Genomic DNA, 12,034 nt, shown 5'->3' with positions numbered 1-12,034 from the left:
TATATATTTTTTAAAAAATATATATTGTATATTGGAGTGTATATAGTGTATATTGTAGTGTATATAGTGTATGTAATTGTAGTGTATATAGTTTATATTGGATTTATTTTTTTTTTAAAACGGATTTGACCGATTTTTAACCGGGTTTGATTGAGTTTAGGTGGGTTTAACCGGGTTGGGTTAAGTAGGCTGGTTCAGGGTTGTTTTCAACATTTTTACTATTGAATCCGGAACCGGCACGGCCCACTTAACTCCAACCCGGACCGGAACCGACCCACAACCCGGTTAAACTAAACAGGCCGGTTCCGGGGTGGCCCAACCCGGCCCACTTGACACTCTTATATTAAACCATTAATGACCCAGTTGATATGGTTATATCTTATATGCTACGTACTATATAACAGCTAAATATAGTCTGATAATGTAACAAATCTGTATATTGGTTAATTTAAACCAAATCTTTATATAATGCGGAAAGTAACTAACCCAATAACCTATCCAGAGACCATTTTTTATGTTACCAAAAGGACGGAAACATAACTAGAAGAGGATGGGCTAAGTAAAAAAAAACCACGGGTGATGCACTAGTATCTACTAGTCATAGACACCCAAGTAAAAGACAGCAATGTATTTATTTATGTATACTGAGGCATATTATATCCTGTGTCAACATTGCTTCAATCGCTCAACAAGAATTTGTACTCCTTGGCCCGGTTCTACAATCATCCTATAAGCCGGTGAGTGTCTGTATTTGGGAGACAGAGAGAAACGGAACTTGGAAATTATGAGTGAAATTACAACCTTGAGCTGCACCATCGCAAAATTCCGGCCTAGGCAGAGCCGAGGACCTAGTCCGAATGGAATATAAACTTGTGGCAGTTTGCAAGCACTTGAAACTCCATTTTCGAACCTTTCTGGCTTGAATTCATTGGCGTCTCGTCCCCATATATCAGGGTCGCGATGCAGTGTCGGGATCAAGGTCCACAAACATACACCTCTTGGCACAACAATATGACCAATCTGTGTATCCTCCAGCGCCTCCCTTGACACAAATGCTGCTGGTGGATATAAACGCATCACTTCTTGAATAACCATTGTCACCTTAATGTCAAGTTTAATTGTTAGATACAAATTGTTGAGACATAACATACTCAAGTAATAAAAAATGTCTCCTAACTTTACGAGATGATCGCACAATTTAACAAAAATTAATAATTTAAAGTGATATGGCTAAGTAGTCAAGGATTAATGTGATTAGTACCATTCTCATCTTGGAGACTGACTCTGCATCTAGGATACCGTTGGGGCAAATCTGAGACATTTCCTCGCGGATACGAGACTGCCATTCTGGATGCAGAGCCAGAAGCATGAGGCACCATGATGCAGCAACAGCAGTGGACTCATGCCCTGCAAAGTATATGTTCTTGCAATTGTCAACTATGAATTTCCTGGACGAATTCTCACCTACATTACCATCATTGATGGCTCCCTCAAGTATCGAATGCAACAAATCTTTCTCATTTGAGGGTTTCTCTAAGCATTCCCTTTCTCGTTCTTTCACGGCTTCCCATATCAACGATTCTATCTCCTTCTCTAAGTTCTCAATCTCCTTTTGCTGCCTACTCGGAAGAAACCTATAACATAGTCCACATGTCAATAGTTGGAAACAATTCCCTCCAATTCGAAATATATTGTTCTGGCAAACTAAATTTGTAGTGTCTATTTATGTTTTTTTAACACATTATAGTGTCTAAGCCAAAGCTATTAGATTCGATTGAACCTTGTTATAATGTAGATTCTTCTCTACTCATGTACAAAAATCTAAAAGATAGATAATATGAAAAAAAAGGCATCAAGTTCATTAACGAAAAACGTACCCTAAAGCGGGAGAACCAAAAAGAATGCTTTGGTTTGATATGACTTTTTGAAGGGTTCGAAGCTTTGAGAAAATCTTTTTGCCTTTGAAATAAGAACTCCCAAAGCAAGCCCTTGAGATCACATCTGCTGAGAGGCTTCTTAGATCCTCTCCCACACTAATCTCCGCCATTTTCCCTCCTTCAGCTTCAATCCTTTCATCCCATTTGCTGGTCAATAGCTCAACTGACTGCAACATCAGGCTCACCATGCCCTGTAAATTTATGTTCAAGATTCATAACTACTAAAAGAACATGAATTAGCGACGGACAAATTCTGTAACATACTAAACAACAAAATCTGTCACTAATCCTATTTGGCGACCGATAGCAACAAACTATCAAAATGTTATGTTAGCTAAGAGCAATTTCGCAACAGACTAGCGACAAACTTCATAACTAGTTCCAGTTATTTTGGTTGTATAATTATATATCCATATCATAAATTGTAGTATAATATGAGTGTCAAGTTTGTTGTTATTTTCTTTTTTTTATCAATTACCTTGACCTTGTCCATGAAGAATTCGGGTGCAACGATTTTCCTCTGCATGGCCCAAATGTGGCCATTAGACCTCAAAATACCATTTCCAAGCATAGGGGCAAGTCTCTTAGTGACATAAGACGGCTTCCCTAAATCCAGGCTAATACTCTGGTTCATTTCCTTTACTAGCTCCGGCTGGTTCATATACAAATGCTGCTTGTTTCCCGTTGAATATGTATATACGGGACCTGCAATTAAATCAGTAAAACTTAGCATAAGATCAAGCTATTCAAGAATAAATAGATCGTTTCACACTTCAGGAAAAAAGACACAACTGCAGAACATCCATAATGGTTAACCCTAACATATATATTATAAAAATTTAGTAAAATTCTTCTAAAAAAATAAAAACACTGAGCGGGAACTCAATCTCCAGATAGATATGATAATGGGTGTCCTAGATAAATTAAAAATTGGATGGAAAGCAATTGAATTCCCATGACATAAAATTCACGAATCCACCACTCAGAACAAGCATAAGGAAATGTTAAGTCACTTTTGTCCTAGTAAAAAAAACTAGCGAGTCATACTTCAATACTTTAAGAGTTGATATTTTAGATAATCACTCAACTACAACAACAACAACAACAACAAACCCAGTGTATTCCCACTTAGTGGGGTCTGGGGGGGTAAGATGTACGCAGTCCATACCTCTACCTCTGATGAAGTAGAAAGGCTGTTTCCGAAAGACCCCCGGCTCAGGCACAAGATATCACACAAACACCTATAAAACAGAGGAAAGCAGAGGAAAGCACACAGATTCGTAATAAGCATGGAACACTGAATACGGAATCATAACAGGAATAAAAAAAATAAAAAACCCCCACCAAGTAATTCCCTACACTAGCGACCCAATCTGGCCCTACTCTTCTGCCGTAATTCGCCTCTTCCAGACCTTCCTATCTAGGGTCATGTCCTCGGTGAGCTGTAACTGTTCCATGTCCCGCCTAATCACCTCACCCCAGTACTTCTTCGGCCTACCCCTACCCCGCCTAAAACCATCCAACGCTAGCCTCTCACACCTACGGACCGGGGCATCCATGCCCCTCCTCTTCACGTGTCCGAACCATCTCAATCGTGCTTCCCGCATCTTACACTCCACTGAAGTCACACCAACCTTCTCCCGGATAGTCTCATTCCGAACTCTATCCCTTCGAGTCAGTCCACACATCCAGCGCAACATCCGCATTTCTGCCACCTTCATTTTTTGGATGTGGGAGTTCTTAACTGGCCAACACTCCGCTCCATACAGCAAGGCCGGACGGACTACCACCCTATAGAATTTGCCTTTAAGCTTGGGCGGCACCTTCTTATCACACAGCACCCCCGACGCGAGTTTCCACTTCATCCAACCCGCCCCAATACGGTGCGAGACATCCTCGTCAATCTCACCGTTACTCTGGATCACGGACCCGAGATACTTGAACTTGTCCCTCTTACATACCTCCTGTGCTTCCAGCTTCACTACTACCTCATTCTCTCGCCTCACGTCATTAAACTTACATTCCACATACTCTGTCTTGCTTCTGCTCACCCTGAACCCTTTAGACTCAAGAGTTTGCCTCCACATCTCTAATTTGTCATTTATACCCCCTCGAGTCTCATCAATCAGAACTACATCGTCCGCAAAGAGCATACACCACGGCACCTCCCCTTGAATACGCCGCGTCAACACATCCATTACTAATGCAAACAAAAAGAGACTAAGAGTAGATCCCTGATGCAATCCTGTCCGGACAGTGAAATGCTCTGAGTCTCCTCCCGCCGTCCTCACCTGGGTTTTCGCTCCCTCATACATATCCTTAATTACTCTGATATATGCCTGCGGTACTCCCCTCACCTCCAAGCATCTCCACAGCACCTCCCTGGGGACTTTGTCGTAAGCCTTTTCCAGGTCGATAAACACCATGTGCAGATCCTTCTTCCTTTCCCTATACTGCTCCACCAACCTCCGTACCAGGTGGATTGCCTCCGTCGTCGAGCGGCCGGGCATAAATCCAAACTGGTTTTCCGAGATGGACACTATCCGTCTCAGCCTCACCTCGACCACTCTCTCCCAGATCTTCATAGAGTGACTCAATAACTTAATCCCCCTATAGTTATTGCAACTCTGAATGTGCCCCTAATTCTTATAGAGAGGGATCATGGTACTCCACCTCCACGCCTCGGGCATCTTTGCCGTCCTGAAAATTTCATTAAACAATCCAGTCAACCACCTTACCCCAGCCTCTCCAACGAACTTCCAAAACTCCACCGGTATCTCATCCAGCCCCGTCGCCCTACCCCTACGCATCCTGCGGACTGCCTGTCTAACCTCTTCTACCTTAAAACGTCTACAATAGCTAAAATCCCGACACTCCTCTGAGTGCTCCAGTTCCCCTAACACAATAGCTCTGTCCCCCTCGTCATTCAAGAGCCTATGAAAGTACAACTGCCATCTCTTCTTTATGTGGCCGTCCTCCACCAACACTCTACCGTCTTCCCCCTTAATGCACCTCACCTGATCGAGGTCACGACCCTTCCTCTCCCTAGCCTTAGCGAGTCTAAACAACTTTTTCTCCCCTCCTTTCCCCTGTAACCCTGCATACAAGCTCTCAAAAGCGGCCGTCTTAGCTGCCGTGACCGCTGACTTCGCCTCCTTCCTCTCTAGCTTGTACTCTTTCCTGTTTACCCGCTTCTCTTCTTCGTCCTTACTTTCCACCAACTTAGCATACGCCTCTTTCTTGGTCTCCACTTTCTTCTCCACCTCTTCATTCCACCACCAATCCCCCCGATGGTGTCCGGCCCGGCCCCTAGAAACACCCAACACCTCCCTTGCATTCTCCCTGATGCACCTTGCCGCCCTGTCCCACATACTATCCACGTCCCCCCTACACTCCCACACCCCCTTTCCCGCCACTCTCTCCCCTATCTCCCACGCATTCACTGGCGTCAAGCCGCCCCACTTGATTCTCGGTCTACACTCCTTACTCCTCCTCTTTCTATTCTTCTTTATACCCAAATCCATAATCAAAAGCCTATGTTGGGTCGAGAGATTCTCACTCGGGATGACTTTACAGTCCTTACACAACGCCCTATCCCCTTTCCTAAGCAACAAAAAGTCAATCTGGGTCCTGGCTATCGCGCTCCGAAAAGTGATCAGGTGCTCGTCCTTCTTCGGGAAGCCCGAGTTCACCACCACCAGCCCAAAGGCCCTCGCAAACTCCAATAGGGTCGCCCCCTCTTCATTTCTCTCTCCAAAACCAAAACCCCCATGCACATCCCCAAAGCCTCCCGGTAGCGCCACGATGTGCCCGTTGAAATCCCCTGCTACAACAATTTTCTCCGAACTGGGCACGCCTCTCACCACCTCCTCCAAAGCCTCCCAGAACCGCATCTTCTCCTCCCCCTCCGCTCCCACTTGCGGCGCATAAGCACTACACACGTTCAGGGTAAACCCCCGAATGACCAACTTAATAGTCATCAATCTATCGTTGATCCTCTTCACCTCCACTACCTGACCTCTAAGCTCTTCATCTACTAAGATGCCAACTCCATTCCTACGCCTCTCCCTCCCAGAGTACCACAGCTTGTAACCATCCACATCCCTAGCCTTAGACCCTACCCACTTGGTCTCTTGGACACACGCAAGGTTGATCCTCCTCTTCCTAAGAATCTTCACAAGCTCTACGGACTTACCCTGAAGGGTCCCTATATTCCAAGACCCAACCCTCAGCCTACCGTCGCTATCCCCACGCCCCCCACTACCCCCCCCTCGGCCCAATCTTGGCCTCCCGCCCACTCCCGCCCTCTCCCCATCCCCCACCCCCACCACAGCCCCACGCCCCAACCCCCTCGGACATGACCCTATCCACCCATTACCACCCACAGCCACAACTACCCGAAAGTATAGAAAAATATAAAGATATACCCGGTGACAGTATCCAAGCAGCAGCAAGTAAATACAAATCTCACACACATTCAAAGTAATATTCCCGAAACAAAACTAAGAAACGACCACAACAACAGCAACAACAGACAACAGACAAGGTACAGGGGCTACTACGAGCAAAATACTACGGATGGAATATGCAATAGTGAAATAAAATGCAATACGAAATAACGAAATAACAAAGGTTAGAAGTCACCGGATTTCGCTTGGGGCTGCGGCTGCTGGAGCTGGCGTAGCGGTTGCAGACGGGGTTTCAGCCTGTTGCAGACCGAGTTGGCGGCTGGAGACCGGGCGGCGGCTGGTGTACCGGGGGGGGGGGTGGGGAGGGGAGCGATGGGGGGTTATGAGGGGGGGGGTTATGGACCGGCGAGGGGGTATGAACCGGTGGGGGGTATGGACCGACGGGGGGTCGGGTCAGCGCCGGGGGACGGCGACCGGAGGTCGGGTCGGGTCAGCGCCGGGGGTCGGAGCCGGCGGTCGGGTCGGGTCGGGTCGGCGCCGAAGGTCAGCGACGGCGCCGGGGACCGGGGGCCGGTGCGCTAGCGATGGAGAGAGGGTAGGGAGAGAGAGAGATAATCACTCAACTACTAGTTATTATTTAATTTTAGATAATCACTCAACTACTAGTTATTATTTTAATAAAGTCATTTTCTTTGTCGAAAAAAATTGAATAAAAGAAAAAAGACGACTTTCTGAGATAATAACTATTAGTTGAGGGTCATATGAGAAACCAATCTAATAATACTCCTTCGGTCGATCCTAAATCTTTTATCTTTCACAAAAACCTTAACTGAGTTCTTTATATAGTACAATACATAGTCCTTAGTAGGAAGCTCAATCGTTCAATGCTCGAATCTCATGTTTCGAAATCTGACTAAGTAGAGTTTTTCTTTAATTAAATTTTTTTGGTTAGTAGAACAGGGTATTATATTTCAATAAATAATTATTTAGAATATTGAACTAACATTATAATTGGTCTAAAATTCATTAACTAAGAACTCATGAGCTAAAAGTTTTGACTTTCTCTAACCAACATAGTGTGAAATTTATAAAATTATAGATTAATCGGAAAAGGGTCAGAAATACCCTTTAACTATTGAAATTGGCTCAAGAATACCCTTCGTTTATCTATTGGGCCAAAAATAACCCTCACCTTTGTGGATCACATATACCCTCACAATTAACAGAATTTTTTTAAAGCACAATTAGAAATTCTATTAAACACGTGGCAACTGTTTATTGGTTGTATATTAAATTAATTAAAATGCTAAATTAAATTCGGATTTAATAAAAATACCCCACCCAAACCCGACCCAGACCATTAAACCGCCCCAACCTGTAAAATCAAAAGGGTATTTTGAGAGAAAAAACTAATTTCACCACCAAAAAACTGAACGCGATCTTGATACCACGAATTTTGACTAAAGTGACGGTGAAGAAGCCCATGCCCGACTCCGATTTACCTTCTACACTCATCAATCTATAGTATTCAAGTAAGTTTTGTAGTGTCCATGTAATATTCGAGTTTAGTGTATTTTGAAATCCTACTCGACCTAATGAATATGAATACATTTTATAAGTTTTTGTCGTTTTATATGCTTGTTTATACAACTAATTAGTTTTGGATTTCATTGTACTATCACGTTAAGGTTTTTATAATTTTGGTGTCGGTGAAATTCTACGATTTTCTTTTTATTTTTATAATTCTTATATTCTGATTTTAAGGCTTTTTATGAAGTCCTCGTGTTTCGATTAAGTAAAATATGGAATTGAGATGTTAGAATTTTACGATATTGGTATCAATTTGTTGTATTGTTTTAAAGGTTTTTTATTTATTTCAGATTCTTGTGCAACTGTTGTCTCAATTTTGTGCATTTGAAAGGCATGTTAAGAATTTTTTATTCGAATCGCCCTATTCATGTTTGTTTTGCCCTTTATGATGCATATAATTGTAGTCTTGTATAATTTATTGCATAAGGTCCCTACTACTTTATCCTCTTATTTTCACATTAAATAATATTAGATTTCCTACTTTTTATTTGTTTTTACTCATATAATTGTCTGACAATTTCAATTCTTTATTATTTTTCATGTGAATTTATAGAAGAATGGTTGATATAGTGGATTTAGTATTTAATTATGGGAGAAAATGGATCCTCTCTCCTCAACTTGTCTAATTAAAAAACTGAATCAGTCTTGGGAAGGATATGACGTTGATCTGTTGTCATATATTGACATAACTACAGTGTTCATAGAAAAATTGGATTTTAAGGTTGTCAAGCAGCTATTAGTAACAGGGCCTAATGGTAAGTATTTTTTGCTTAAGGATGATTTAAGCATTAGGACCCTACAATCTGTTTTGTCTAGTCAGTTCAGGGTGCTTCAATTATTTGCTGTAGATGAGGGTGAAGCTAGTGTTATAGCTCCAAACATCTTTCTTTTTAATCAGCCTAGTTTGAATGAAGAGGATATAGGAATAGGAACTGATGCTGAATCAGAGGAAGAGGATAAGAATGAGCCTGTTCCTAGTGATTATGATAGTGAAGAGTTGGAATTTTTTAGAAAGGAAAAGCATAGAGAAGTCAATGACCAGCTGGACATATTCTTAGAGTTGGAAAAAAGTATGTGCTTTAAAAATCTTATAGAAGCTAAGAGAGTTGTGAGTTATTACTCTATTGCTAATAAGAAAGGCCTTCAAGTTGATAAAAGTGACACTACCAGATTGAGATATGTGTGTGATGTTGGATGTCTCTTTGAGTGTTTGATATCTGAAGATAAGAAAAGCCAGGAATTTAAAATTAAGACTTTGAATACAAATCATACTTATTTGTCAGCTTTTAAGAATAGAAGAGCTACCCAAGATGTTTTAGCACAATACTTTAAGAAGAAGATTCAGAATGATCCAAAGTACAAGGTAACAGACATGAGAAAATATTTGAATGATATGTTTAAACTAAATGTTAGCTATTCTACAATGAAAAGGGTTAAGAGGCTTATATTAGATAAATTAGAGGGTAGCTACATTGATGAATTTAATAAGTTGGAGGCTTATGCCCAAGAACTGGGAGAGAGCAATCCTGATACGGGTGTGATCATAAATATATCTAAAGAGACTTTGAATCAGGGGAAAAAAGGCTCTTAAGAATGTATGTATGTATTCAATCTCTGAAAAATGGTTGGAAAGCAGGTTTGAAGCTTTTTATAGAGCGAGATGGAACTTTTTTGAAAGGAAAATTCAAGGGAATTTTATTAGTTGCACTCAGCCAAGATTCAATGAAATACTTTTATCCCCTTGCTTGGGCAGTGATGGACAAAAAGACAAGTAGAACCTGGAAATGGTTTGCTGAGTTGCTCCAAAGTTCCTTATATTTAGCTGATGGTTAAGGATTGACATTTATGTCTGATATGCAGAAGGTAATTGCTTAACACTTTTATTTATGTTTTTCTGTTGAATTTTTATGCAACAAGTACTTTAATTATTTTCATGTTTATTGTTATAGGGATTCTTGAATGCTATTAGTCAAGTCTATCCCAAAGCACATCATAGATGTTGTGTAAGACACATAGAAGGAAACTGGAGCAAGATTTAGAGAAGTGCACAAATGAAGAAACTATTGTGGTGGTCTGCTTAGAGCACATATGAAAAAGAATTTCATGATCAATTAAAGGACATGGGAGCTTTGTCTAAACAAGCTGTCAAGGATTTGGTGTGGTATCCTGCACAACGTTGGTGTAGGGCTTATTTTGACACAATATGAAAGAATTCTGCATGTGAAAATAACTTTACAGAATCATTCAACAAATGGATTCTAAATGCAAGAGGAAAACCTATAATCAAGATGTTGGAAGAAATTAGAATTAAGGTAATCTGCTCTTTATTTTTTCATTGTTTGGAGTTCTGAGTTTTTCACTTTTTTCCATAGAAAGTTGTTTATGTCTCAGTGTTTTCACTGTTTTTATTTTATAAACTAGTTTTCAGTATACCTTTTTGTTTTCAATTTATAAATGGTTATATTACCTATTGTTTTACTTGTTAAGTTTGTTGTCTTACTGTTTAGCTATTTATTTGTGTACTATTTTTAGTTTTTCTGTATCTATTTCAGTTTATATTGTTTTTAGTTTATATTTGTCAACCAGTTTTTTTATATTGTTTTCAATTTAGCAAGACTTTATCAATTAAGTTTGTTGTCTTACTATTTTTCGATTAAGCTTATTGTCCCACTGTTTGTATAAATAGGCCATAGTAAGGTTGAAAGAACTTGAAGAGAAGGGGATAAATTGGGAAAAGAAGTTCAGTCCATATGTCAAGGAGTTGTATACTGATTACAATATGATTGCACATTGTTGTGAAGTAAAATCTAATGGAGACCAATGGTATGAGGTGGTTAAGGGAGAAGATATGCATGTGGTGCATCTTGGTAGGAAGAAGTGCACATGTAGGACATGGGACTTGACAGGTATACCATATCCTCATGCCACATTAAAGCTTACATTCATGATAACCAAGAACCATAAGATCATGTGAATTGGTGGTATTCAAAAGAAGCTTACATGTTGGTGTATATGTATAAGATACAACCTGTTAGAGGTTCTAAATTTTGAAAAGTTGATCCTGCTCATGATATGAAGCCACCAGAAATACAAAAAACAGTTGGTCGATCAAAGGTTACGAGGAAAAAGGAAAAGGTCGAGTCTAGAAAGAGAGAGGGGGTATGGTCAGCTTCAAGAAAAGGACCGAAAATGGCATATGGGCATTATGGTGCAACAGGCCACAATCAAAGAAAATGTCCTTTGGTAAGTAGTTTTTCTGTACTTGATTAATATTAGCATTACTTAATCCATTATCTAACTACTTTGTCAATTTTTGTAGCTTAACAGATCAAAAGAACCAGTCCAAGATGTACTAGTGTTAACACCCCGAGATAGCCAAGAATCTGGTGTCTTCATGCCTACTCTTAGTTGTGTTGCTTCTTTAAATCAACAGACCAACCATTCTAATCAATATGCTTGTCTATCTACTGGTAGTTCAAACCCAAAGACAAATGCCAAAAAATTTGTTGGAGCTTCAAGGTCAAAGAATAAATTGGTTGGACCTGAGCTACATGTTGTGCCTTCAAGTGCTGCAGTTGCTGATACAAATGGAGATAAATCTGAAGAGGATGAGTAGCCAACTATACAACCTAAGAGAATCTCTGAAGCTAAGACTAGGCTTAAAGCGAAAAAGGTTCTACACCGACCAACTGGTACTAGGAAGATTAGCTTCAAGGGAGATGAAGATGATGCGAGTATACCTACAAATTTACCGTATTCACCAAAAAAGTTGGCTTACAAAAGAAACGTAGCCATGACTTTAAATCAGTTGAATGTTGAAAAGGAAAAAAGAATAGGCAAACTGAAGACAAAGAGGGGTAAAAAGAAATAGGGGATAAGTTATTTTTGAGTTTAAGAGAGAAGAAAGAATCATCTATACTTCATATTTTGTTGTTTTTTTTGGCTGCTAATTAGACTTTTTAGTAGTTGTATTAAGGAAACAAGTGATTGTCATATATGTCAATGGCAATGACACCCACCTTAAAAACTTTAAAGTGAATTTTTTTTCCCCTTATAACTGACGTGGTAAAAAAAAAAGAGTGAATTTTTTTTTTTTTT

General features: G+C 40.4%; 1 protein-coding gene across 1 annotated transcript; it reads right to left on the bottom strand.

Annotated features, from left to right (window-relative positions):
* Positions 1-613: 613 nt before the first annotated feature.
* LOC124895304 (cytochrome P450 714A1-like) lies at positions 614-2,642 on the bottom strand (the record flags this gene model as incomplete). The annotated part of the gene is given in 4 exon segments (XM_047405739.1): positions 614-1,101; positions 1,262-1,634; positions 1,878-2,128; positions 2,416-2,642. Coding segments are annotated over 4 exon segments (1,286 nt in total), but the record flags the coding sequence as incomplete, so codon positions are not given.
* Between the last annotated feature and the right edge of the window lie 9,392 nt (positions 2,643-12,034).

This window comes from Capsicum annuum, unplaced genomic scaffold, assembly GCF_002878395.1.
Source record: "Capsicum annuum cultivar UCD-10X-F1 unplaced genomic scaffold, UCD10Xv1.1 ctg81203, whole genome shotgun sequence".
NCBI lineage: Eukaryota > Viridiplantae > Streptophyta > Magnoliopsida > Solanales > Solanaceae > Capsicum > Capsicum annuum.
Note: the sequence above shows the minus strand (reverse complement) of the source record. Positions and strands in the feature narration are given on the sequence as shown.